Raw genomic sequence first — 27,889 nt, 5'->3', positions numbered from 1 at the left:
CGTGTTTAGGTAGAGCAGTTTTCCTGAGGGAACTGAAGATGGCACTGTTGTATATAAAATCGCCTTGTTGAAACCCACTTCAGCCAAGAGAGTTCTTGGCGATAGTGTTTTGCTCTCAGCTCGCAGCTTTAGAAAGCCATGAGAGCCAGCTTACACGTTAGCCAGGAGCTAAACAATCTCTCTTTTCCCTGCGAGCAAAGGAAGGAAAATAAGGGTCTGATTGAGCCCAGGGGAGCAAAGGGAGCATAGGTGTATGTCGTCGTTCAAGCCCAGCTGGTAACTCGGAACCACGCAGTCGCTTGTTCACTCCTCCCCTTCTTCCTCCACCCTCGCTCCCGGAGGGATGGGGAGGAGAATCGGAGGAATGCAACTCCCACGGGTTGAGATAAGAACAGTCCAGTAACTAAGGTATAATACAAACCACTACTGCTGCCGATAATAATGATAAGGAAAATAACAAAGGGAGAGGATACAATTGCTCACCACGTGCTGACCGATACCCAGCCTGACCCAAGCAGCGATCTGGGCCTTCTGGGCAACTCTCCCCTGTTTATATACTGGGCATGATGTGCTGTGGTATGGAATAGCCCTTTGGCCAGTTTGGGTCAGGTGTCCTGTCTCTGCTTCCTTCCGGCTTCCCCTCCTCCCTGGCAGAGCATGAGACTGAGAAAGTCCTTGGTCGGAGTAAACATTACTGAGCAACAACTACAGACATCAGTGTTATCAGCGTTGTTCCCAGGCTGAAAGTCAAAAACACAGCACTGCACCAGCTACTAAGAATGAACCCAGGACAGTGTAGAAGCTGCAGAATTCTGTATATAAAAGTTAGGAAACAGTGGAGCACTTTCATGTGGGAAGAGGTAATGTGCAAAATGAATTCTTGCTTTATCTTCTTTTCGAGGAGTGTGTGAGCCCCTCTGTGGTCCTCCTGGCATAATATAATGGCTAATTTAATGGCTTCTGGGAGTTCCTTGTGTTAGAGGAAGTATGTGTTCTGTTTGAAGAGCAGTGGTTATCAGGTGTTGTGGTGATGCAGTAGCAACAGGAGAAGTTTTTACCTTTGTGATATATCAAAATGTCAAGATTCACTTTTCAAAAGTGAGGTTAAGTATTGTTTCCTCATTTTGTGTGGTTTTTTTCCTTTTCTTGTGATTTCTGAAGTTTGGAGACTTGGCTTCATAAAATGTCATAACTTGTGGCATTAGGTTCCCCTCACAAAAACAGAAGTACTTGGATTATGTTCCCACCTCCACAGCTTACACCTTTGCAGATCCGTCCACTTTGTCCTTATTGTGTCTCCCTTGAGTTCGTTCTCTCATTTTCTACAACCCAGTCTTCTGCCTTCCAAGCACGCAGTGGCACAAAGATGAAGGGCATGACCTCTGGGATGTCAGGAAAGCCTGCAAATCATAGAGGGGCCAAACAAAGTTGAACTCCATCTCTGTGTATTAGAAGAGGCTGACACAAGTCTTTACAAAAAGGAAGAAGAGGCCATTAGTGTCCATGTCAGCCATGGTCAGAGCAGTGAATGGTTTGAAGGGCTTCTTCATTAGAGCGTTAGGGAGTAGCAGCTCCAGGGAGACAGGCTTATCATGCATAGAAGTATCCAGTGTTGTGCAAGTGCAACAGTATGTGATTTGCTCTGCTTAGTTTTTTCCATTTTAACTCACTATTCAGAAACTTGATCAGACGTTGGTAGGTGGTCATTTTGCTTTGACTGAGATAGCTCTTGGAAGTGTTTTGTGTGATTTCTTATAATCATTGTTTGTCAGTGCTGTTCAGTTCTTTTGTTTGGGTTGTTTGAGATTTAATGGCATTTACGTAGTTACTTGGTTTTCTTAACAGCTTGAAGGACTTGGGATTTTTGAAAGGCATGCTTTTCAGTGTTTACATAAAAACAATAAGATGCTTGTTTTTTAGAGTTGTAAATTATTTTGTCTCGTATTCTGTTGCTAATTTGGGGAAATATAAAGCCAGTCTTAATCTTTTTGAAGAGGATGTTATTGTTCTCCACAATGACCCGAATTACTCACACCATACTAGGTTGCCTATTTTGTAGGTCCCTTTAAAAGCTAGTATGTCATTGCTGCAATGGCTTATTGATTATTATTGTATGCAAGAGAGGGAGTTTCTGGTTTTTCTTCTGACTGCCCTTTAAATCTATTCATTGTCAACAGATACTGCAGTTGTCTTCAGGAATACCTGAACCTTCAAAGAAATGATGTTTTGTGTTGTTTGTTTTGCGTGCGACAAAACTTGGCAATGCCCCCTGCTAGAGGGAGATCAAGCCTTCTTCCTTTTTTTATTCTTTTTGAAATCCTGAAGTGTACTTACATAAAGTAGATCAGTAGGTGAAATAGAAAGTTATAAATTAAACAGTGTCTGTAGATGGCAGCTAGAGAAGCCTTTTTCAGGCAAAAGTGGTTAGTTCCCTTTTATTTTCAAAGTTCTTTCAACTTACTAAAGGTAGACAATGGTCAGGACTAACCTGTGCAAAACTGCCTATTCATTTCTATAGTCATTATGCTTTTGCCTTTCCATGCCCATGTGGTCTTTTCACTCTATTGCTTGCAATGTTGCTAACATCTATTATATGATAATAAATATTATAATAACATAGTATTACTGCTTCCTAACTAGGAAAAATTTGAACCTTCTTAGTTAAGAACCTCTGTACTTCTTTGTCAGAGAAAAGCAGAATAGCTTTGCCTTTGGCACATAAGAGGGAACAGTTCTTGAAATGTGGTGTGGTAAAGCTTGTGATTCTTTGCTTGTGATTCTTTATTTGTTAAAATGTGTTTCCTGTAAGCAATGGAGGTGGTTTAGTATTTTGCTCTGATAGGTTATTTTGGTTCTGCATGCAGTGTTTAATGTGGTCATGCTGTAACCATTGTCAAGACAAGCATGATATGAGTGTGGAAAAAGTTTTAAGTAAAATGTATTGCCAAGAGACTTAAGATCTTATAGGATAAACTGTAAGTGTACTGTTTACAATGCTTGAGTAAATTCAGACAGCTTAGAAAGTAAAAATCAAGTCAGTCGTGGAATTCTTTTGAACAGTTTTACTTTAGAGAAGTGCGTGGACATCTGTAATGTTCCTATCCTGATATGCAATTCCCAATTTAGAAATAGCAACCTATGGGTACAGTTGTCCTCTTACTACTTTTTTTCTTACTTTAATTTCCATCAGTTTTACTTACTAGTTTCTCCTGTGCTATGTAAAGCATTCCTGTAATAATTTGGTGACTTAGTAAGACAGTAAAGCCACAGGAATTAACTAGCTTTATTTTTGTGTAATAATCCTATTGCATCCTTGAAAAGTTACCATTTGGTGTGGGTGTCAAAGAAATACATGCAATAAGCTAAAATAAGTGGCTCTTATGATCTCTTTGGAAGAGAGGAAAGAAATTGCTAAGCATCCTGTAAAGAAGATTTTTTTTTTGTATTTATTTAAATGTGAAAAGTTTGTGTAATGTGAAGTTATTAATTATCATCATGCAGAGCCAAAAGGCACACTGGCACAAAAAATTGTATTATACTGTAACAGCTCAATAGTCAGACCACTGCTTTTGATCAGATGTCTAGAACCAGTTGTTTGTAGTTTGCCAAACAAGTTTTCCTATTGTTTCCTATACTGTTTCCCCTATCCCTTCAAATCCATCCCTTGAACTTTGCCTAGCACAATATTTGGAAACAACATTAGTTATGAACATCTCTTCATTTTGTTTGCTTGCAAAATTGCTACCAAAGTTTGTAATGCGAGGAAATTTAGACGGCCCTCTTTTTTCCTGAAACAGCACTAGAATTCTTATTAACTGTCCTTTGTATACATGAGAAATAACTAACAGGTGAGTGTAGGTGCAGGTATTCTGGGAATGGTTTCTGATGTACATGTAACATTAGTTATGAACATCTCTTCATTTTGTTTGCTTGCAAAATTGCTACCAAAGTTTGTAATGCGAGGAAATTTAGACGGCCCTCTTTTTTCCTGAAACAGCACTAGAATTCTTATTAACTGTCCTTTGTATACATGAGAAATAACTAACAGGTGAGTGTAGGTGCAGGTATTCTGGGAATGGTTTCTGATGTACATGTGGATGGTATAGTGTATGGAAGGTGTGGCATTTGCATGAGATCCTGCATCTTGTCCCTCCTCATTGTGCTGTGGGAAAACAGCTGTATTTTAACAGTGTGTTTGCCCTGGTAAAAAGACCATTGTTTTTCAGGCTAGCTATTCAAATATAAATTGGAATTGTGCTTTTCAGTATGGGTATAATAAAGTCATTTGACACTCTAGTCTATCTCGATGCATGGAAATTGTTTGCACTGTTCTGCATTGTCACACCCTCCAGTCATGTAACCTCTCCCTTTCCCCCAGATGACATTGTACCACATCCTTTTTATAATTATTTTGCCATGTGTGAGAGATAATGTGGTTGCTTGTGTAAATCAGAAAGTTTTCTAGGAATCTGTTGCAGCTGCTGGTGCTTGCTTGTACAGAATGCTTGTCTGCTAGACTCAAGATCCCTAAAGAGAGTTTGTCAAGTTTAGATGCTACCTGCTTTGGGCTTTGAAAATCTCAGGTTTTGAGAACTTTTTTGAGTCTTTGAGAGCTTGTCAGATTTCTGTCTGAGTATGCCCTACAACCAGTCTTTGATCTGGGTGTAGCTGGGGTCTGGGAAATTACCTTGATTCCTAGAGAGAGTGCTACCCTCTCCTAGGGGAGATCAGGGAGGAGGGTTGTGTCTCAGCCTGCCCACGTAGCTTCCATGTCAAACTGATATTTTCAAAGAAATTTCAAACACCATAAAACCGATGGGTGGATAATCTACTTTAGCACAGTCACGTGCTCCGTAAGACTAGAGGTTGTCCTGAGAAAAAGAAAATTAATGGCTGATTTAGATCATTTTCAACAGATGTGCACCAGAAGGGATAAGAGAGGAAACAGACTAACTACTGGCAGTGTTAAACGTGTACTGCCCCAGGCAGGAAGCAGCAGCCACAAATACATAGAATTTCTTTAGGGTTGTTTAATTATTTTTTTCCTGACACATACATTGGATTCTGAATCATATTCTTTTGTTTTGTGCTAGACCATAAATTGCTTTTCAGTCCAGATTCTGTTCATAATACAGGAGAAAATGAAACATCTTCCTCTGAGGAATTTATTTCCTATAGACAGATAAATTTTTGCTTTGCATGAATATTTTTCTTGATATTTGGTTGTTGACTAACAACACTGCTTTCTATGTAAAATAAGATGTTATATTCCTGTTTTCTGATATTTTAATTTTAAAATCATCCATGGCTTTAACTTGAATTCCTTAAAAAGTAACCTTCCACTGTCTTTGAGACTGAAACAGTTTTCTTTGACATCCGTGTCAGCAGTTGTTGAACAACCATTGTGAAGGAATCTTTGCCATGGATCTGCTAGCTTTGAAACGAAATGCAGACTTTGTCTCAGTGTAATTTTTCCACAGTAGCCCTGGAAGCTTATGGGGTTATACTAATAATATTTACTGGAGATGGGAAACAGGTAGTCTTCATGAAGCTCTTCACGCTATGCAGCTGCTGTATAATTAGCAAAACACATACTTTTAGTGTTCTGAATATAATGTGTGCCAGTGATACAAAAAGAAAACAGCAGAGAGATGACTGGGAGTGGGGAGACGTTTAAACATATTACATTTCCTGTTTTCATAACTACAGTCTTTATTTTTCAGGTCTTGTAGTGAGATTTATTTAGCAGTGTCCAATGATTGGATCAGCTCAGTGAATTCTAACCTAGAACAAGTGAAGTCCTTTAGACTATTCACAAGTATTTCTGTACAATATATACATATGGAATCAGCCCTGTGTGCCTCTGACTTGGGTAATAAAGGTATTGCTTAAAATTTGTTCCTATTTAATTGCACTCTCTTAATTGTTTATAAGGACGACACAGAAGTACATGCACAAAATGAGAATTTCCCCTTTCATGTCACAGCTCTTGGGGCAGGGGGAAAGAGTTGAGAATGTTTTAAAAATTGAAAGTGTGTTCATTTTCATTTCAGTAAGTGGGAAATGGCTCAGCAAATCTAAGCCATTTTTTCTATGATGAAGGAAGACATAAGAATTAATGAAGTCTAAGATGAAGGAAAGAATGAATTTGTGGAGAAGGAAGTTATTTTTGTCTGTTTTCCACTTCGTCAGTTTTTATTAGTCCAGTAAATACTCTTACGTGCTGTGTCCACTTAAGCAAACAGGAATAAGGACTGACCTTTATCTCTTCCAAAGATACAACAACCAGCTTCAGAGCTGTATTCCTTTTCTTTTTTCCAGATAAAAGGCAGTGCTATGGTGCAAATGCTTAATGATTCACTGGGAAAGAGAATGGGACCTTTGTCATGGTATTGAAAGCTGAGGCAGGAGGGGTTAACCACATTCCTTTGTAGTCTAATGGGTATTGAAAAACAGTCAATTCAAATAGACTTTTCTCATATTAGAGGAAATATGGCATGGATTCATTGCTAATTTAATTTCTGCTCTTGGTAGCCTGAAACTTGTGATCTGTACTTTAGTGGGTTCTGGTTTTGGGGTGATTCTTGTTTCTGAGTGATTTTAACGTCAGCCTGAAGATCAGAAAGCTGTTGAGACTGCTTTAGGAATTAAAAGCACTGGTGAAAAAGAAGAAAACCCAAACCCCTGTATCAAGGCTCATAGGTCACCAGTATCCCCTCTATTGTTTGAGAAATTAGCCTGTCAGTAGTAGGAGTGAATGTTGAAGCAATAGGATAGTATGCCTTGATTAAAAAAAAAAATCTCTGCAATGTCCTGATTAGTTTGCATTTCTCTGGTAGCACCCCTTGCATGAAACTAGATTTATGTTGTGTTGTAACTTTCAGTGTGGCTTTCACTCTGCTTGTTGTGTAGCTACATGAGAGCAGAGAAATCAAAGGGTATGTGGTTTGTCTGCTTTCTCCTTCAGTAGCTGTGACTGTGCCTGCAGTCTAACTCAGCTGGGGAAGAGGGAAGGGAAATGCCCTGTATTCTGTACATCTCTATGTGAGAGATGTAGGACTTCTGTTGTTGACAGTCCTGGTCTCCGTGATTACGCCAGATAAATCTGAAGGGAAGTCATGAAGTAGTTCAAAACTGCAAACGGACATCTGTTGTTCCATGTACTGTAACAAATTCCGTTCCTCGTTGTATTGGCTTAAAAATAGTATGAGCACATGGACTTATTTGGGCTTGATTCCTTCCTCGTTAAACGCAATTTTATACAGTGTTTTTGGATGGATTAGGAGTTCCTAGCCTTTTCATAGGTGGTCTTCATTACCACTGCTCAGTCCTCTCTATCTCCTTTCTGATTTTGCCTTCTCACGCTTTCTGTTTCTACCAGTGTTTCTCATCACTAGTTCTGGCAACACTGGTTGGTTATAGGCATTAATAAGCTTGGCCAGGCTTATTAACATGTAGTTCTGGTGTGACTCATTGTTGAGAACTAATAGACTGAATATTAGGTCTGAATTTTGATGTTAGGTTGCCCCACAGAATCTGGGCAAGAGGCCATTTTAATATGGATGATATAAACACATGGTTCTTTCAGGGATGGCAGCTTCCCTCCTGGCAGTGATATTTTTGCATTTACTTTGTGTCAATGAATGACGGACTCATCCTGAGTGATGCTAAGCTGTGCTCTGATTTGTATGTTAGCTCTTGTGTTCTAGGGTTTTAAAGATTTTCCTTTCTTTCTTTTTCTCCTCCTTTAGACCATTTCATGTGGAGCCTACAAACATAGTCAGTGTGAATGATGACATGCAAAGAGCCACTGATGAAGCTTCAGCAATGAATAAGCGGATTCATTACTATGGCAGGCTCACGTCTCCTGCAGACAGGGCATTGGTAAGGCAAAGACAGGACCAGATGAACTGAGTGGTCTTTGGCATGTTGGGTCTTCCACAGCCTAGATTTATAAAAGAAGTACAAGTGAAGGCAGGGGGAGAATCACTTTGCAGCTTGCCTTAAAGTAAATAGCTAGTAGCTGAGTGCCTTAACAACATCTTGTGTTATCACCAGTCGTGATTGACTTCTTATGTAATGCCTTCACTATCCAAAGAAAACATAAAAACAGCTTGAACTTCGTAACAGTGGTCCAGGCTGCCCAGATGTGTGTACTCATTTCTCCCACTTATAAGTGGATTTAAGCAGTGGTCAGCTGCAGTGATTGAACTAGCAAGATCAGTGCCTATAGTCTATTACAATGTTTTGCAGAAGAAAAATATATTTTCCTGTGATCTACTAAAAATCTATCAACTAGGAGGCTTTCATGGGGAGAAAATTAATGTAGTCCAGTTTTTCTTTTTTTAATGTAATTTCATGGAAAGGTTTTGTGATTTACAACAAGTTGACTTGATGTATTTGGGACAACAGTTACTTTGGTATTACTAACAAGCATTGATTTTTATCTGTTAGATTGCGCCTGATCATGTACTTCCAGCTCCTGATGAAATCTACGTGTACAGTCCGCTAGGAACTGCTTTTAAAGTTGACAGTTGCACAGATGGCTATGGTAAAAACTCCAGTATAGTGACAATGTATGTTAAGCACCTTGCCATGTATTAGCCAGAAAATGTATTAATATTGATTGTTCTGTAATGTATGCATAATTATTGTAGCTATAAGGATAGTATGACGTAAGAGGGCTTCTTTAATTATTCACTGGCTTTTTTTTTTTTTCCTAGATTTATGATATGGAACACAATGATGGGTACATCTATATTAAGTATCCCATGGGGAATAAAACAGGTAATACTATGAAAAATGTGTGTGTATGAAAATGGTTTTGGCAACATGGCTTGCTCTTCATTTTTCTGTAGTGTTGCTGATAGATAAACTAAACTGTGGTTTTCCCTCTTAACAGGCAGGCTTTACTTCTGGAATCATTCTCATCTTACTGATGGGCATTTTGACTCTTTATTGCTGCTACAGAGTTGTGAAATCGCGGAAAATGATACGTAAGAAATATGAAGCTTCATAGTGCAAATATTTCCGTTCAGTGTGAAATACAGAGATCTGATAGATTCTTAGTTTGCCTGTATCTTTACTGTATGTTAGACCTAACCTGCAAATAAAAGCTGTTCCTTTGAATGTCTCCCTATTCTTGTAGTCTGGAACTAAGCTCTGCAAGCTAAATGTCTGTGTTCCCTTATTAGATTATCCTTCATCTCCTTGGGACCTAAGTATTATAGCCAAACCCAAACTCTTAGTAAGCAAGTTTCATATGTTCACTTACTAAGCGTTTGGCAACTTACGGGAGTTAAGAGGCTTCCCTTCTCTATAAGCACTGTCCAGTTCTCTACATGTGTTTCTGATCACGTTTCGCAGTGGAATATGTGGGCTATAGCTGTATCCACTGATGTTGTATGCCTGTACACTAGTATTTATATATAATGTGTTTTGGAAGCAATTTACGGACAATTGCCTCACTGACAGTGGTTCTGCTTAGAATGTACTTCTGTTGTTTGAAACACATCTTGCAGCACTTGTAGTTGGTGCTTTTATGCATAAACTAACCCTTCACTTTCTCAAATAAAGGCAGTTAAGACCTCCAGTTTGTGACAACTCATTTCTGGGCACTGTTGAAGACTAGTTCATGGTCTGGTCTACTTTGCCATAACTTCTGCAAAAGGCCTTAGCTGTGTAAATGCATAGCTGCATTTTTACCACCATGTCTTATTCTGGTGCTTCTGGGAGTACTCAGGGTAGTAGTATTCTGAAACAAGAACACATCCTGTCATGAAGAGTTCTGATTCTCATACAACATTTTGTTTAGGTATGTTTCTATTTTTTTTATGTTCTTCAGCTTTAATAGATACTTCAAACTGGGAATTCCCAGATGTTTGCAAGTATTACTTTGGATCCTTTGGTCAGTGGTCAAGCCTCTTATTTTCTATGGTATCGCTTGTTGGAGCCATGGTTGTTTATTGGGTGCTTATGTCCAACTTTCTGTTCAACACAGGAAAGTTTATATACAGTAAGTATACATTTCTGGTTAACATTTACAGCTGTCTTATGGAAAGGTCAAGACTTTGCTTTATACTGCAAAATCATTGTCCATTTTACTTGATCTTGATTTTTCTGTTACTTTGACTGAAAAGTCAAGCAAGAATAAGTAAAAGTGTGGGGAGTTACAAACAGTTATGTATGTTTTCAAAACCAGTTTCTCCGTTTTTCTCTTAAAGTATGGTTTTAATGGAAGATGAAGGGCCAGTAATCTGATTTGCATGTCAGTAATTAGGCTTCTTGGTGTAGGTTAAACAACCCAAACCTGGTTGCTTGTTTCCACTTTGTATTTTCATTCCCTTCTTGTTTGCATGGGTGTAACCATTTGAACAGCCATGTAACAGGCGAGGCTGTTGGAATGATCCCGATCAATGAAAAAAATCTAGTTTCATTCTAGATTTCAACAGACACACTTAGAGTGCTGCCATATTGAAAATTTTTGCAAGTGTCCCTGAAGGAAGGATGAACTGTAGCACTGTGAAAGAACAGTTCTTAATCTGGCATTGCTACAAAAGAAAACATATTGGTTATTTGCACCCTTGTACGTGCACAGACACATAAGCCTTTGTGGATACAATCAATTAGGTATATAGAGTTGTGGGAATAAATGATGGAATTGAGAGCTTTGAAAATCTGGCTCATAGCATTGAATAATACAACTAAGATTTAAGAGTTTCTGTTTTGAAGGTAATTAACAAATCAGAGGCAGATAGCAGCTCAGACACTTTACCTTAGAGTTCCCACCATTCCTGGAGGACATACTTTATTGGTTAATGACTGGTGTATTCTACATCTGACCTAATTCATGTATTGTTAGGGCCATTTCATTTTAGACTTTGTTGTTTGATTGGGTGGTTTTGGTTGGGTTTTGGTTGGTTTTGGGGTTTTTTTAGTTTTCTGTATTTTTTTGTTTTAAATAAGGTTAGTGCTTTAATCTGGAATTATTCTAAACCAAGTAACTCCAATTCTATTAAGCAAACTTCAGAATTAACAAAACAGTTCCTTTTCTAGGAAAAAAAGTCCTGCTTTTCCCTGAGTTTGGCATGTTAATGTATCACTCATCTATATTTGTTTGGGGTTCTTATTTAAATTGTTTGTTCTGTGATAAGTAATCACTGAATTCTTGTCCTAACTGTCATTGTGGCTACTTAATTAGTAGGTTAAAAAATGGGTAATAGGATGTAGGTTTGGCACAATGGCATCTTCCAGCCATGCATTCCAAGTTATTCAAAGTGGGGTGCAGTGTTTAACCCTGCTGCTTCAGATGACTTTTTAAACAATCTGCACACACAATTTAGGTGGGAACAAAATGATCTCCAAAGGAAGGATGGTCTAGAAGATAGTAGTATGCAAAGAATACAAGAACTTTAAGCCAAGCATGTTTTCTTGTCTCTTTTTTTTTTTTTTTTTTTAAACATGGTGTCCTATGCTTTACAAAACAGAAATAAATCCACAAGTGCAAGTGCTGGTCTTAAGACACTTTTAAGTACAGAGGAAACATAAATTGGCTCTCCGTCTATAACAAACTTCAAAGTGCTCTAGTTCTGTAAGACCTGCCAGTTCTTATCATGGCTTCACACTACGTACTTTTTTTAAGTAGCAACACAAAACAGTGGTGAAGCGAGGAGCTGATGAATGGTATTAGTTCAAGCTGCTGATTGTTGTATACACTGAACTGGTATTGGTAAGTGTGAGAAACTCAATTGTGATTCAGGGTGTCATAAAACATGATGAAGAAACAAAAACTTTTCTTCCCACAATGCATTTTGCCTTTTTTATGAGAAACAAGCTGCTGTTAATTGCATTTCAAGCGTCTGAGGCCTACTGCCCCAGTTGATTTTATGTGTGCATAATACATCCACATGCAGCAGAAGCAAATTTTAACCAGAGACACTCTAATTAAGTTACCAAGCTGATGGGTATTTTCTGAGCATATATACATAAATACAAGAAAATTGCTATCCAATACTCTCATGCTGGTGAAGTTGTAGAAACTTGGAAATACCTGGTGTGGCAGAGCAGTAAAGCAGCATAGGAGTGAGTGTACTGGAAACAAAATACTACTGGAGATGACTGTAGACAGTGAGACTTAAAACTTTTTTCAGAGATTCCCTTTAAAATACAACATGGATAAAGCATGCCCCCCAGAGCCTCTTCTGAAAAACAAGATTAGAAAAATCAGTAGGGGAAGCTTTTTCTATATAATACCATGTGGACTAAGGGTATGGTTGCATGCGCTTTGTTTCTGTCCCAAAAGAGGCTGTAACCTGCTATACAACACTGCAGACAGAGGAGCTGGGATAAGCAGAGGTGTCCCTGCATTCCAGCAGGAACAAGAACGAGCAGCTGTAAGGGGAGGCTTGACAACTTCATAAATGGACAGGGCTATTGGGAAGAAAGGAGTGCAGTGTGAGGGCTACTTTAAATACTTCTAAAAGAAAGTTTTAAATTACCCACTTGGAGGGAGTGCAAGCTGATGTTTCACAACTTTGATGTAGTTTTCCAAAATATTACTTAATTTTTGTCAATCAACAGGTAAAAGCCCAATAGCAGATTTGGGACATTGATAGTAAGATTTTCTTCTTTTCAGACTTTGTTCATGACATTAATGTAACAGATATTGTTCCTGGCACGAATGGAAGTAATAAAGGTAAGAAGCACTTATTAATATTGTGTTTCTTGGTTTTGGCTGGGGTTTAAAGGCAAATCATCATGTTTCCATACCTAACCACATTCCAGTTACAAAGCTCTACCTACCTTTTTCAAACAAAACAAAACAAAAAAAAAAGGTAATTTTCTATCTGGGATTTATACTTCCACAAATAACTATACACTTGGAAAGCTTAATGATACAGAGGGAAGGGAGCAGAAGAGGAGACAGGAATGAAAGGGAGAGTAAAGTGGGGGTGGGAATAAGGCTTAAAAAGTGAACTACGAATTTGTATATACTCAGATAGATCCTCCTTAAAACCATGAATATTAGATCTCTGAACAGTAGTTCTGCAATGAAGATTAACCTTTGCACCCTGAAATTGAAGCACATCAGATGTGCTTGCTCTTTAAAATCTTAGCTGGGGCATCTTTGCTCCTCACGACTTCTGCAGCAATATTGTTGTTTTTAAAAATGCTGTAAGAACAGCTTTCATGATGCTGAGCACAAGAGGAAACAAGTGCCAGGCCCTACATGAGCATCTGCTTGTGTTTTGTGAAGAGTTTTTGACATTTGCGCAATTAAGAGAAAAAGCTGCAGTCAAGTACGGAGATAGGGCTGTTGACTGTTCTTAAGCAGGCAGAATAATGTACAGTGAAGGCAGGAGCAGGGCATTGTCAGCATCTGATCTTCTGCCTATATATAGTAACTGAACATGTAGTGCTTTGTTATGGAGCAGAAAATTTTCTGTATCCTGAGTGTTTCTGGGAATGGGGAAGCCTTTCAGTACCAGCCAGGCAGCTGTGTGTCACACTGGCTGCAGTCATGTTTCTGGAGAGCAGCTGCTGAAGTCAGGCAAACGAGTTGGGAAATAGTTCTGAAAACCAGTTCATTTGCATCTGAGCTAGGGTCGAATCCTGTATCCCCTCCAGTCCTTACCAGAAGGCACCAATAGCTGCTGCAGTGCTCTTTCTCATGTGTTTTCTGCTGCTTCTGCTTTTCTGTCCTATTCTTATGCAGCAGGGGGTATAACTTGGAGACAAAGTAGACAACAATATTCCACAGCATCCTCCAGCAACTGGAAAATTTAAATCAGCTGCTTCACAAAATTAAGGGCTGCCAGATGTTAAGATGACTCTTGGCATAGCATTCAGGGCTAGTAAGGAGATCAGTAAGAACAAAAGCATTTTTCAAGGTCTGTGAAACAATCCTCTTACAAGCAATGGAGAGACAGCAAATGAGAAAACTGGAAGTAAATGAACACAAAGGTCTCTAAAGAAATTTGACAGAACATTTTTCACACGTTTGCCTTTGTAACGGAACAGGCACACAGCCAATATGGGAGGGAGGCTATCAAGTGCTGTGGTGATGCCAAAATTTAAAATAAGACACAAGAACAAGAAGACAAGTTCATATTTCAACACACAGCTTTGTAGGCATGTGTTAGAAAGAAATGTTGATACTAACAAAAATCAAATAAGCACCATTTTGTCAAGGGATCTTTTTGGTTGGTTGGTTTTGTTCCAGTCACTTTTTCAGGTGCTGCTATTGATTAGCCACCATGTGGCAGTGTTATGGGCACATATCTTAAATTACTTGTGTAGCAGTGGTGTGCTTGCACATGGTGATGAGATGCTTTGGTTCAGTGTATGAGTTTTAGACCTTTCAGTTATAGTAGCTTTCTTCTTATCCTTAGTTCGTGTGCTCCCAGAGCAATGTACAGTAATACAGGCTTCTCTGTACACAGATATTCTTGCATCTTGGTTCATATGATCTTACTGAAGTGTGGAGGGACAGGTTACAGTGCCAAATATGCAGCGAGGTGCAGAGGTGCATTGCTATGACATGATTCCAGCACATGCATGTAGGCATGAAGACCTAGCTATAGGTATGTGTCCTTAAAGGCTGATCGTATGCCACAGCTCAACCTTCAGACAAGTAAGCATCTTTGTTGTGCTCATCTGAGAGAACTGTAGCATTTGCCAGCTTAGTGCATGGTGCCTAACAGTGAAATCTTAGAGCTCAACTCCTGATAAGAAGAAAAAAAAAGTGTTTAAGGACTGAATTGTTACACATTGCTTTTGAATGGTCCTATTCCTCATAGGTAAAACACTCTCCAGAAAATATGGGATCTTGGCTGTGAAGATGCTGTGCAAGTAACCCTTTTACATCTGGGGATGTTTTTCTTTTCCTTTCTTCCAGTCATTTGTCCAAGTGCTGCTAGTGGACACCCACCACAGAACAGGAGCGTGTTCTTCTCTTCTGGCAATGATACAGGTTTTGAACTCTTTGAGAAGTGGTGGAACAAATCACAAACAGTACCGTTCTACCTGGTTGCTATTCTTCTACCCCTGCTAAATCTAAAGTCTCCATCCTTCTTTGCAAAGTTTAATGTCCTAGGTAGGTAACAAATACTACTAAAGCATTGGTTCATTGTGGCTAAAATGTATAGAGAACAGTGAAATCTCCTCTAGTGAGTAGAATCGTAGAATAGAGTCACAGAATTATTTAGGTTGGAAGGTTTGAAAAGACCTTTAAGATCATCAAGTCCAGCCGTTAACCCAGCACTGCCAAGTCCACCACTAAACCGTGTTCCTAAGTGTTAGATCTTAACAGTCTTTTAAACACCTCCAGGGATCATAACACAAACACATTGTTCCAATGCTTGATAACCATTTGGTGAAGATTTTTTTTTAATATCCAAGCTAAACCTCACCTGGTACAATTTGAGGTCATTTCCTCTTGTCCTAGGAGATAGAGGACAGGGAATTGAGGGTCTACCTTGTCCTCATTTCCAGTGAGTCACAGAACTAGAGCTTGGATCTACTGTGTCTGGAACCACTAGATGATAATACAGCGCAGAAGTTGGGTAAGTGATAGTGCTTCTGTGTAAAAAGTAAGGTTTCCGAGTAAACTAGGTATAAATTAGGGATAAGAAAATATTTTGTCAAGTGAGATCTATCCGTAACTATCTGTTTTTAAAATAAACACATTATCATGGACAATTAGTTTATTAGTTGAGAATCTGAATATTAAAATACAAAATTTGTCATAACTTCAGTAGATTATTAAGTAATTCAGAAACTGTTCAAAGTTTCCTTAATTTTTGTAAACCTTGAATTTTGTAGGACAAGAAAAAATTAAAGGCAATTTTTGAGATGCTGAAGTTATTCTTAATGGAGAACTTTTACTTATTTTTACACCTATGGAAACCTGAATGATTAGGAAAATAGAGAATATTTTAGCTGTTAAGCTGATCCTAAATTACAGAACCTGTTCTCTTCCTAACTGCTTGACTGTGCTGTGTGTAATCAAATGATAATTTCTTCAGTTTATTTTTTTAACCTTGGAGATACTGCTAGAATAAATTGATGTCTTATCTGAATCTGTATTCTGGACTATGAAAATGCTGTTTCTTTGTCTTTACCTATAACCTATTCTCTGGTGACTAGCACTATTATTGGCCAGCAGGTTGCATTGAGTAGCCTTACTTACTGTTGCTCAGTTTCCTTTAATTTTTAGGTATTTACCACTCTACCCTTATCTCTTTCAAATGGCAGAGCAGAAATCCTATGCTGTCCATCCCATATGCAGATACAGCAAGGCATTTGTACCCATCTGTGATCATATTTGTAGTCCCCTACCTGTATTGCCCGATAGCTCTGAACCAAGGAGATGGAATGCAAAGTCAGTCTTATGATCGAGGTTATTCAAGGTTATGATAAAAACAAAGTTTAAATCAGTAGGGATCTAGTGTCATTCCCAGCATCTAGCTCCCAGTGTAAAGTTCACAACTGCAGTAAACATTCCTATCTCTTTGGGGTATTTGGTTCAAAAAGTCAATAACTCGATGGACATTGTAGTAACTGCAGTACAGTGGCCAACTTTGTCTCTTGTTAGATTAAAATCCTGACAGCTGAAGCTGGAACTTATCTGTTACTGCCTGAAGACCTCACTGTCTGCTCAGCACCAGGGATTACAAGGTGGTATTTTCACTGTCGCTAGTGCAGCATCTGGAAAACGTTAAACATGCTGAAAGCTTGCATTGGGTTCAAGTGCATTATTCTTTCTCTCTGCCTTATGACAGATACAAAGAAAAAGAACATTTAGACGTAGCCTGTATTTTTAAGAATGATTACCAACTCGAAGGGTTTGGGCTACAGGTAACTAGTTGGTAGAGCAGGAATAAAATACAGCATAAATACTTTCCAATTCCTCATGGTGGTTGTTTGGCTCTTTTCTTTTCCAGGTACAGTTTCAGTTGTCTACTTAGTTTTTCTGGTTACTGTAAAGGCTGCTCGTCTTGGAATCCACTTAGAATACAACTGGTTTACAGAGAATGATTTTTTTGTACCAGGTGAGATAAAATGCTTTAGTGAAGCATATATATGATGGATTTAAGATTTTTCTTAAAGCAATTAATTAATGAATTTCTCATCTTTTAACACCTCTGTGGCATAAATAAAGTGAGGAAATGATGTCTGATTAGCATGTGGAGGCTACATCCTTTACAAGAAGCCAAATTGTATGACCAATTAGCTCCAAGGAGATGTCCACTGTACTGTTGAATTATCACTCATTCTTTTCTTAGAAACAAGAGTAGTTTGTCCTTCTTTAAAAGTTACTTACTTACTTAAAATTCAGAGATACAAACTTTCTTAGGGTTTCTTTTAAGTGTTTGTGCGTTTTTAGTTTACCAGTCACAGTAAGCACCGTATTAGCAGTTTGCATGGATTGCAAACTATTGTTAGGTCCAATAATGTAGAATTGGAGAAGAAAACAAGGATAACTCAAAACATTAGATTGGGTTTTGAAATACTGTATCGGTATAGAAATAAAAAAAAAAAAAAGATACGAGAGTTTTTCCCTCTTTCTAACAGAATCTGATCTAATTTGTGGAATCATGTTAATGCACTGTGGCAACAAGAGTGACAACTCAGTGAGTAAGCTAGAGATAGTTGAGTAAGGTTACAAATATGAAATTCAACTTGTTTTAAGTGTGTTCACATGACAGTTTCAGTGGTCTTGCATCTACTTTTTGTTGTCTTCTACCACTGTTTGGATTGGTGCAGCTCTCTAGCTGAACTGAAATTGATCTGGCACAAGCCGAATGAACAGCTTGGCTAGCGTATTCTATGTATGTTCGGCAGAGAAGTCTGCTAAAAACCCAGTTATTACCCTTCTCCACCCCTAAACCTCTAGCTGTCAAACCTCCAGCTGTTTGTTCATTTTTTCATAACTGCTGAAGGTCATTCCTTCCTCATCTCTGTTAGGCATTCATCTATTTCAAGGTCTGAATGCCAAGGAACAAGTGAAAGACTATTTAAAACAGTTTCTTCAGCTTGGTTATGTCACCAAGAAAAAAAGATTATTGTCCTTTCATGCTGAGTCTTCAAAGCCAGGTGGTTTTTGCTGAGTATGACTGTATGCAAGACCAAAGCGCATGCTTTAAGGATGGACTGGATTATCTTCGTAATTCCCTAAGAATCCTCCTAACTACTGTAGCATAAGTACAAACTTAAAGATAGATGTAGGTGGTTGTAAAATAGTGCTATCTATGCTGTCTATTTTCCTGCATCACTAGCTTTTACTTTGAGACAGAATTTTTGGACTAACAAACTGCTTTTGTCTCCAGTGTAAAAATTTTTATTTCAAATCACTGAATTATTATCATCTGTGTTAATGACCTGATTTGTTTTGTATGTCAGTATTCTTAATGATATCTATAACTAGAAGGGACCACAGTGTTTTGTCTTCCTCCATTGCAAGGTTGGAAAGGTGGTTTTAACCTGAACTTCCCCAGCAGACAGTCTTCAAATGCTTGCATGGCCTCATACGTATGGACTTTTTGTGAGAATGCAGGAGAAAATTTGCCCAGACTAAAGTTCAGTAACAAACCAGCATAAACTGGAAGACAGACTACGTCTAAGAAATCAGGTTTTAAGCCTCTTGAAGTTCAAGATCTATTAAGCAGTCCTATATAAAATTAGTTACAGCATGACACATGTGCCCACAGGTCACTAAGAGGTGATGCACTCAATTTATTTTGGCAATGTGACTAGTACAGCTAGGAGATAGACAAAGCACGTAACTAATGCATATAAATCTGGCTGCTGCTGATTGTTGTAGTGATGGGGGAAATGCAGTGCTGAAAGATTCTGAATCTGTTTGCTTTTTATTATTGAGATTAAAGTAGTGGATGAAAAACAAGACCAAAAGTCACTAGTGCTCTCAATTGTATCAGTAGCGTATCATACTAGTTAGGTATTGAAGATACAGTAAATCCGGCCCTAGGGAAGGCATATTCTTTCAACCTGGATGAGCCCTTCCTTAATTTCTTGGGGTGTGTTTACCTTGCTGAGTTCCTAAGAGACAAATGGCTTAAATATGTTTGCATGGAGCTTTCTGTGGTTTGATCTGTAAGGGCATGTGAGCCTCTGATGAATGTTTTGCTATGCTGCTGGATGCTTTCCAGAAGCTGAGCTAGCTCAGGGATCTCTAATTGCTGTTAACACTCTAAAGAGTACATACATCCTTATATAATACTAACAGCATGCTGCTTTAATGATGTCACACATCAGTGAATTCCTAGACCAGTTGTGGCGCTTCCAGAAACACCATCTTGTGGAATTGTCCTTGAAGTATTAAAAGAAGCAGAGCAATGCTATTCCCATGGAGACAAAAAAATAAATACTTTTCTCGTAGATAAGACAAGAAGTCGGTCTGCCTTTATGCCCTGGTTTGTAAGCAGAACCTCTTAAACATCTATGAACCTCATTTTTCCTCTGGAAGCATAAGTAACTTTTTAACAACAAGAGATGCTCACAGAGTATTATTCCTTACCCCCATCTCCCTGTTCAGGAACCAAGAGAGATACAGCCTTAATTCCTTCCTCAAAAGTATTTTCCAGTTAAACCGCTAAGAAGCAGAAAAGTTTGTATGTGTAAATCCTAGATCATCCTCATGATCTTTGATAGTTGGTGTTTCCCGGAAAACTTTGCTGGAGAGTCTGTTATATAGTTACTATTTTGTACTTCCTGGTTAAATACCTGGGTTGGCTGTGGTCAAAGATGAAACAGATTGGCCCATTTTGACATGGAGGCTCGTGTTTCTGCCAGTAGATTCCACAGCACCTTATGTCCTCTGCATTTTGGTGTTTGTTTCAAAGAAGTAAGTTATTAACACTTTTTCTCCTCCCTTAGAGTTTAGAATTCAGTTCCCTCAGCTGACAGGGGTTCTGACACTTGCGTTCTTCATCCACAATTGTGTCATCACACTTCTTCAAAATAACAGGAATCAAGAAAATAATGTAAGTAATTTCACAGGACCGTGCTGGTTCGTATCTAGATAGCCAGGCGACACTGATTTTTTCCTGTCTGCTTGAAATTGATCCAGGGACTGTAATAGCTTCAGAAAATGTAACTCACTTTTGCGATCTGATAAGAAACCAGTTCTACATACTTTTACTGGCTACCAGTGAGTAAATGCGTTACAAATTTTTCAGATTAAAACCTTGAGGAGTGTCCTAGACTTATTTGTGGTTAGTCTGGTATTAAATGGTCAAATCACACACAAGAAGTCATTCTAAGACCCTAGAAAAACTGACCTATTTTAGATTTAAAAATGCTGGAGAAAATTAGGCACAAGACTCATTTTATCAGAGTCCTGAACAACAGTGTTGGGGTCTATATATTTTTAATCAGAGTTGCTTCAGTAGATTTTTGCTTCAGTAGTCAAGATTCGTAGACAAACCTGATACCATTTAGGAAATCCTCAAAGTTGAAGCTTGGATTGGGAATCTTTGTGATATGTAGACTTTGGGCTGATACTTTCCCCTAGAAAATGTTATGTATTGCTCATCCAGATGGAACTGCATTCTTTCTTAATATCTTCCCATTATAAAATACAAAACGGAGTAAACATGATAGAGTTAGTCCTAGAGTACATTTTTACTTTCTTTTTGATTGTTTATTTTTTTCTTCCCTACTTTCCAGGATTCTTGTCCAGCTTCATTAAAATCTTAGCTGTAAAGGTAACTAGAATAACATGCGAAGATTTAAAAATATTAGCAGTGTAATAAGCTGGTACAGAATCACAGAAAGGTTGAGGTTCAAATGGACCTTTGTATGTCATCTTGTCCAACAGCTCTGCTCAAGCAGGGATTGAACCTAGACCCAGTTGCCAACACATGATATAAAATAATACCTCATTTGATTATTCGGAGGTGAAATGCATATTATGTGCCAATTGCACTGAGATGACCTTTTGCTTTAGTAATCTGCCCAGTTACTTTTATGTACCTGTGAACCAGGGCTAGCTTGTGAGTGACCACCTCTGCAAAGGACTCATAAATTCTCCTTCAGAAAAGTGTCTTGGGCTTTATGGTCATTTCTGAATATAGTTTAACTAAAAAGGGGGTTAGTGGAGCTCTGGAGAAAGAAAATTAAGTAAGTTTTTTCTCAGTTTTCGTAAGAATATCTCATGATCTGGAAAAGAGCAAGATTTCTCTCTCTTTTTAGCTGTGGCTTTCAAGTTCTAAAGGTGTGATGTCTCCAGCAATCAACTCTGTATGCAGTGGAGGCCTAGTGCTTCCATGCCACCTTCAAGACTTTTCCTGTGGTATTTCCCCTTCCATTTACATCAGAGCAAGCAATCAGCTGCAAATAGCAGCACCTGGATTCTTCCGCAGTTTGCTTTTCCTGTGTTAAGGAGGAAGCAACTGCTGCTTGCATTTGAATCAGCTTTTCTGAATGCCCTCTCTAGAGCTTAAGTTGAATTTCCAAGTCAGCCCCAGGATGGATCCCAAGCCCTTGACCAGACTCTTGCATTCCAGAATAGTGTTCAAATTTCACCATTAAGTATAGCAGGAAAGGTTTTTTATGGTAAACCAAATCTGTGCATAGTTCCTCTAGGAGTTTTATTTGGCTAGAGATTACAGCAGCCTTTCACCTAGGTCTGGTAGTGCTTTCCAAATGTTAATGAAGCACTGATGCTCTTGAAAAGCTGTTTGTGCTTATTTCGCTAAGCTGCTGGACTAAGTGGGAGGTTTACATATGTATAGGGTATTTTTTCCTACGTATTTACATCAGCAAGATACTTTCTTATATCAGTATCTCATGGGGAGTCTAATGGAGACTCCATTGTTTTATTGATTGACCTGCTAACATGTCATTTCCATCAGAGTTCTGTGAAAAGAGCAGAACATGGCAAGCTGGAAGAGTACTGTTTTGAACTTGCTGAAACTAGTGGTCATAAGAACAACTCTTTGGGGAGGTGGAAAAAAGTAAGAGAAACAATAACATTCCTTTTATGGAGTTAGAAATCCGAAACAATAGCAGCTTCCATTCTGGTCACAGGCGTGTATCACTGCCCAAAACTAAAACACACATGGAGGGGAGGATTCCGTTGGCTGCTATTCCAGTACAGTGGTGTGGGTGTGAGAGGAGCAGTGCACTGGATAAGTCAAATGTCAGCAGCAAAGCCTGGAGAAGCCCTGCGAGTAGGGTTCTTAGTGTGCAATTCAAAGTTAAACTCCCTATTCTCATCTCCCACTGCTGCCCCCTTATATTTATCAGTTCAAGATTTTGTGCACTGCACAATTAACTAGTTTGGAAACTAATTGCATAAAAAACTAACCCAGCCACAGAAAGGTGATTAGTTGGGTTTTTTGGTTGGTTGGTTGTTGATTTGGTTTTGGTTTTTTTTCTGATTAACGTCTGTGATCTGGTTCCCTGAGCAACTGTACAGGTGCTATACAAGCTGAGAGTGTGACCTAGAGGCATAAATATGCTGGTGCTGTCTCTTAACAATTGTTTGTGGACTTACCTGGGGAAATGGCTGGTAGTGGGGAGATGTTTTTTGTTCAGGAGGTAACTGCAGAAGGCTTGGAGCTGTGAATAGTTGTTATTTTCTGCCATATTCAAACACTGTTTATTCCCTGTAAAGAGTAAGCTTCAACTGATGCTGCTTTACCATTGGTTTCTCTTTCCAGCCAAAATTGTGCACAGCGTTATGCATCCTGGTGAAGTACTTTTTTGTCACTTTATTAAATGTTATCACTTGCCCTTGATGCCTGAACAGGTTAAGTCTGGTTTTGTGGTATGGATCAGAGTCCCGCTGAGATATTGCAGAGGCAACATCTCTCTTTCAGGTAGTAACCAGTCTGAAATGGGATATCAAAAGGCACTTCTTCTAATGTGGCAATAGTTGCTAAGCACCGGTATCGGCCTCCCCATCCAAGAAGCATCTCTACAAACCAGCTTTCACTTTGATACTAAGAGAAAAATGAACTGTTTTCTCCATGGCATGCAATAGGGAAGACAAGGCCTGAAAGTTGCCTCTTCTTTTCAGCTTTGCATAGGAAATATTTGCAGAGCCATAGAGCCATCACTGTGCCTGTGTCCAGTCCTGCGCTGCATGTCCAGCCTGTGCCCGGGTACTAGTCTGAGAGTGTGATATAATGTCTTCTACTCTCAGAGTTTTCTTTGTTAGTTATCAGAGTCATCTTTTTGTTAGGAGGCTGATTTCTGCCTTTGTTCTGCTGCTGCTGCCACCAGCCTCAGCACCCTATTTTCTGTCCTTCCAAAGGCACTTTCAACACTTTGTTCTGTGCATCTGACCAGGAAAGCTCCCGTTCAGCAATAACCTCAGTTAACAGGTACTCCAAGTTCCACCTTAAAATCTGCCTGTTATTTCAAGCGTACTTGGCAGCAGCTTGGTAGGTCGCAAGCTGTAATCCTTGTGGCGATGACCTACATGTTATCTTTGATAATTTCCTTCCACATTTTTTCTACATTTGATCCTTAGATTATAAACTTTAGGTGTGATGACTGCCATATTTTTTATGCTTAGGCGGCTGCCACCGCAGTAATATTCATTCTGAATATAAACAGATTAATATGAAAATTAAAATAGACAAATGCGATTATTCCTCTGTTACTTAAAATTAATCCATTCATGTCTCTCCATGTGTCCTTTGGTTTTAGCTGGAATTATGCTGTCTAAATAGTATTTATAGTCACAGTCTTTAGGGAGTAAACCCAGGTGTCCTGAAGAGTAATGAACATTAATCAAAAGATGTTCTTGTTATATACAGAAATAACACACTCTTATACAAAAATAATCATCTTATATGCAGAAGCAGATGTTTGCAAGGGAGGTGATGAATATTTGAGAAAAAATAAATTCAGGGGTTAAAGTTGCCTATTTCTTTTCTTGTTGCTTATGGAAATCAAAATCCGGGTTTTCTTTGTATGGTGACAATACCTGAAGAAAAAGATGCATTGTGTTACATGCTATAAAAAGATACTAACAGAATTATCTCAGCACGTAGTTTCAGAACAGATTAAATCATACACACTGAAGAACTGTAGGAACATGAACCTGGTTAGTATAATCAGTTGTAATAGCACGTTAGCTACCCACTCTTAATCAAGTGTAGTCCAAAGGAAGTAGTAAGAATTTAATTTCAGATTGCTTGCCCTCACAGCTGCAAGTACTTGTCGCAGCAAAAATAGTTTTACAGTAGTACAAATAACAACTGTGAGTTACTATGCTGTCTTTACACATGAGGAATACACCTAAAAATACCAAATTTAAAGCAAGTGAAAACAGGTTTTGTCAGATGATGTGCCTAAAGAAGGTCTTGGGTGCATTTTGGGAAATTGTCCAACTCCTGTCTTCGAGACACAAGAGTCCATGTCACCCTGCAAAACCACCTCACCCTGCTTAGTCTCTGCTTCCTGCATTTAAGTTACTCATAAATCCCTGCAAGAAATCTGGATGCTCAGATTTGGTATTCCTAAACTGACTTTTTAGGATGGGCAGTGGTGTTTTTGAAGAGGGAGCTGTTACATAAAAAGCTGTACAAATTCTCATATAATTGAGGAGAATTCTGGGAGTACTTTAAAGAAAACGCTATTGTTCAACCTCTGATGGAAGTTGCTAGTCCTTACTCAGTGAACAGTGCGAGGAGAGTGAAATCCAGAAAAGCATCTTCCAGCTGCATGTAAGTGGTCAGCAGGAGGAAGAGGTTGCAGCTGCCCTGGGCGTGAGGGCTACCCTGGGGTAAACGTTAACAATACATTGTTGTCTGATGAAAAATATCATTGGCCTTTTTCAGGCTGACGGGAAAAAGGCATCAATCTTCTACCCCAAAAGCACTGGCAAAATGAGCAGGAGATTCCAGTTGCCTCACTAATACAGGGTTCCTTCTGAACTTTTCTTGAAACTTGTAATCTAGCATTTTTTCTTTCCTTGGGTACCGCCTTGCCCTTGGAAGACCCCAGAAAGGTACAGAATATTCTGCTTTTGACAAGGATATAATGTAAAGAAACGCTTAGGGAAACATTTCCATGCACAGATGTGAGCAGGTGTTGCCCATGCTCAGTGAGGCGGCTGGAGACCGTAATTGTGATCTTGGTCTGGAAGCCTTACAGTCCTAATTTGGTGCTTTGTCTGAGCTAATAAAACTTGATTTTCAGCCATAGGAAAATAGGGTCATGTATTGAAGCATTACCAGTAATCCTTTCAGAAGCTGATTAGCAGCAGCAGCTGAACAAATGGTTTGCTGTAAGGTAGTAAGTGGTTTGTAGTGTAGAATAAGCTTATACAGAATATAGTTAGCTAATAACTAGAAACAAATGGTCTTCCACTTTATTTCCAAAAAAAAGAGAACTGATGTGGGAGAATACTAAGTACATTGCTATAAGGTCATTCTGGTGTATATGTGGATTCTGCAAATTCATAAAGTACTGGAGAAGATTTGCTAATTTTCCAATACTAAATGGTGCTAAAAACTTTTAGTCATTTTTGTGTCGTTGACAGTCTTTTTATACACTAGATACGTTTTAGTAAAAATTTTCAGAAGTGAACACTGAAGTTAAAATCTGTATTTAGGTATATGTAATACAGTTAAATATGGATTTATGACCTTAGCTTCAGCAGTCTCTCCTAAAAATCTTTGATGATTATTTAGTGCATTTACCTGAGGTGTTTATAGACATTTAGTAAGAAAGTGAATATGCAATTTTAAATTAAAGTCATGAAATACAGTTGTAAAGCTAAAGGACATACATACCTCTGTGCCTACCTATGCCTTTCTATTTTATTTGTCTTTGTATTTTTATTTAATGGTGTATAAGTTACGTCTTCCATTATCACACCAGTCACAGAGAAGCCTGACGTACTGTTTTCTGGTTTTGAGCCAGCTTGTGTGGACCATCCTTTTGGGTTTCAAAGCAGCTTCTTAAAAAAGGTTGTTTACGTTATACCTGCAGTTGGGTAGGCTGATGTCTTTAATTTCAAGATTTTAGTCCTCATGAGAAATTTAACATATGGCACTGCTGTGCTTTCTGCCTTTGACAGTTGTCTCTGTGTCCCAAGGCTCTTAGTAGAGATAATTGAATGTAAGAAAGCAGAGGGTGTTTCTTGTTTGTTTGATGTAATAACTAGTGTACACTTGTCCGTCCAGCAGTAATGTGATACATCTATTGACATATCTGTTTCTTCATGCATTTTCTGCATGTAGATAATAATAATGTATGTAGATAATAATACTTGTCTAGATCCACTTTGCGGTATCCTTTTGCAGCTATCTGATCTTATCCAGGACCAGTTTTGAAGCCCCCATTCAAGCAAGAGAAAGAAATAGTAATAAATGTTGAACAGTAATAAATATAAAAGTGACAGTAATAAATGCTATAGGAATCTCCTCGTGAGTTTTTTATTTCGTCTGTTTTGGTGTCAGTGCTGGCCAAAATAAGATTTTATTTTTCCTCAGGTGAGAGACCTCTCTATTGCATACTTCCTGGTGGGATTAACCTATCTGTATGTCGGGGTGATAATTTTTGCTTCTTTTCCTTCACCACCGCTATCCAAAGAATGTATTGAACAGGTGAGATTTTTACTACAGTATGTATTTGTCCTTGATCTTTCAGTAAATATGTATTAAAAAAAGACCAGCTACTGCTTCTTGCTTCATGACGCACCCTGGCAGACACATCTGTTCTTGACCTGGTTAATTGGCTAATGCCTCATGGGCACAAGAAGATGAGTAATGCTTGAGTTATCTCATTTATATTCATGTCTAGTGGCTAGTAGTTCTGTAAAAATCCAAACATTTAATAAATACTTTTATGAAAGTGGTGAAGAAAGGACCAAAATGACCAACTGAACAGTAGAAGCTTTAATTTCTTTAGCTGCTTTAATCCTGCAGAGTTTGTTTAGTTGTGTGTGCAGTGTCCAATCCCTCTCATTGGAACTGTCTCCAGGTACCTGTGAATGCAAACTCATTTAGGTAGAAGTCCTCACCGTGGGTAGGTTTGGAACCTAACACTATGGTGAGCCTTGCCAGTGGAGTTCTTCAGGTAACAGCACCACATGAAACATCCTGTGAAGGCTGTTAAACTCTTATCTACTTATAGGTGAGGCTGATTACCACACCCTGAATGACTTTAAAGATAGGAGTTATCAATTAGTGATCCATTTTATGCCAGGTGTTCCACGTCTCTTGCATAATATTTAGCAATGAAGCAGCATTTAAAGGCTTCCTCTGACAGTAGGTTAGTTAGAACTGGTACCACTGTCTAACTATTAAATGATTTTTTTGAACCCTTTGAAATAACTTCATGGGGTGAAAACCACAGCTAAATAATAGATGACAAATTATTTTCTTCCCATTTGTTTGCTGTAGTTATCCTAAATACTTATGAAGCCATTTGTATATTTCCATGATACTTAAGTCTTATACTACTTTTTCAGACATTCTCATTTGTAGTATATAATCCAGTTCTACTGATCAAATAACTTTTTAATATGTAGATATGATATCACAGATAATAGGAGCATATGAATTCATCTGCCTAAAAAGTCGTGGTCTTTCCACAGCCTTGCTTATTTGAGGATGTTCAGAAATTTAGAAAATAATTCCATCTATAATGCTAATGTAAAAGCTGACATCAGCCCTGTAATTCTAGAAAGATCTCTTGTTATTTGATGGCAAGGCAATTGTAAAAGAGGGAGAGGGGTTTTCATGCCATGGAATTCATTTAGCAGTTGAAGTTACTTGGGTTTTATCACTTTCTTGCACGCAGCTATTAAAAATCAGCAGATGTATATAACATATCAGTGTATCATTGATAAATGTAACATTATTCCTGTGTTTAGAATTTTCTAGATAACTTTCCCAGTGATGAC

At 38.5% G+C, this 27,889-nt stretch overlaps 1 protein-coding gene across 1 annotated transcript in view; it reads left to right on the top strand.

Moving 5' to 3' along the window:
- The window catches only part of SLC38A9 (solute carrier family 38, member 9), a 37,632-nt gene that overhangs the window by 1,230 nt on the left and 8,513 nt on the right, over nt 1-27,889 (top strand). The window contains 11 exon segments of the mRNA XM_010020086.1: nt 7,752-7,884; nt 8,455-8,576; nt 8,724-8,787; nt 8,903-8,996; nt 9,845-10,015; nt 12,635-12,694; nt 14,897-15,094; nt 16,944-17,051; nt 19,897-20,003; nt 26,475-26,588; nt 27,860-27,889. The exon segment at nt 27,860-27,889 is cut by the window's right edge and continues 15 nt beyond it. Of these exon segments, the coding sequence (XP_010018388.1) occupies nt 7,752-7,884; nt 8,455-8,576; nt 8,724-8,787; nt 8,903-8,996; nt 9,845-10,015; nt 12,635-12,694; nt 14,897-15,094; nt 16,944-17,051; nt 19,897-20,003; nt 26,475-26,588; nt 27,860-27,889 (1,201 nt within the window).

This window comes from Nestor notabilis, unplaced genomic scaffold (assembly GCF_000696875.1).
Source record: "Nestor notabilis isolate BGI_N333 unplaced genomic scaffold, ASM69687v1 scaffold17498, whole genome shotgun sequence".
Taxonomy (NCBI): domain Eukaryota; kingdom Metazoa; phylum Chordata; class Aves; order Psittaciformes; family Psittacidae; genus Nestor; species Nestor notabilis.
This window is presented reverse-complemented; position numbering and strand designations above follow the sequence as displayed.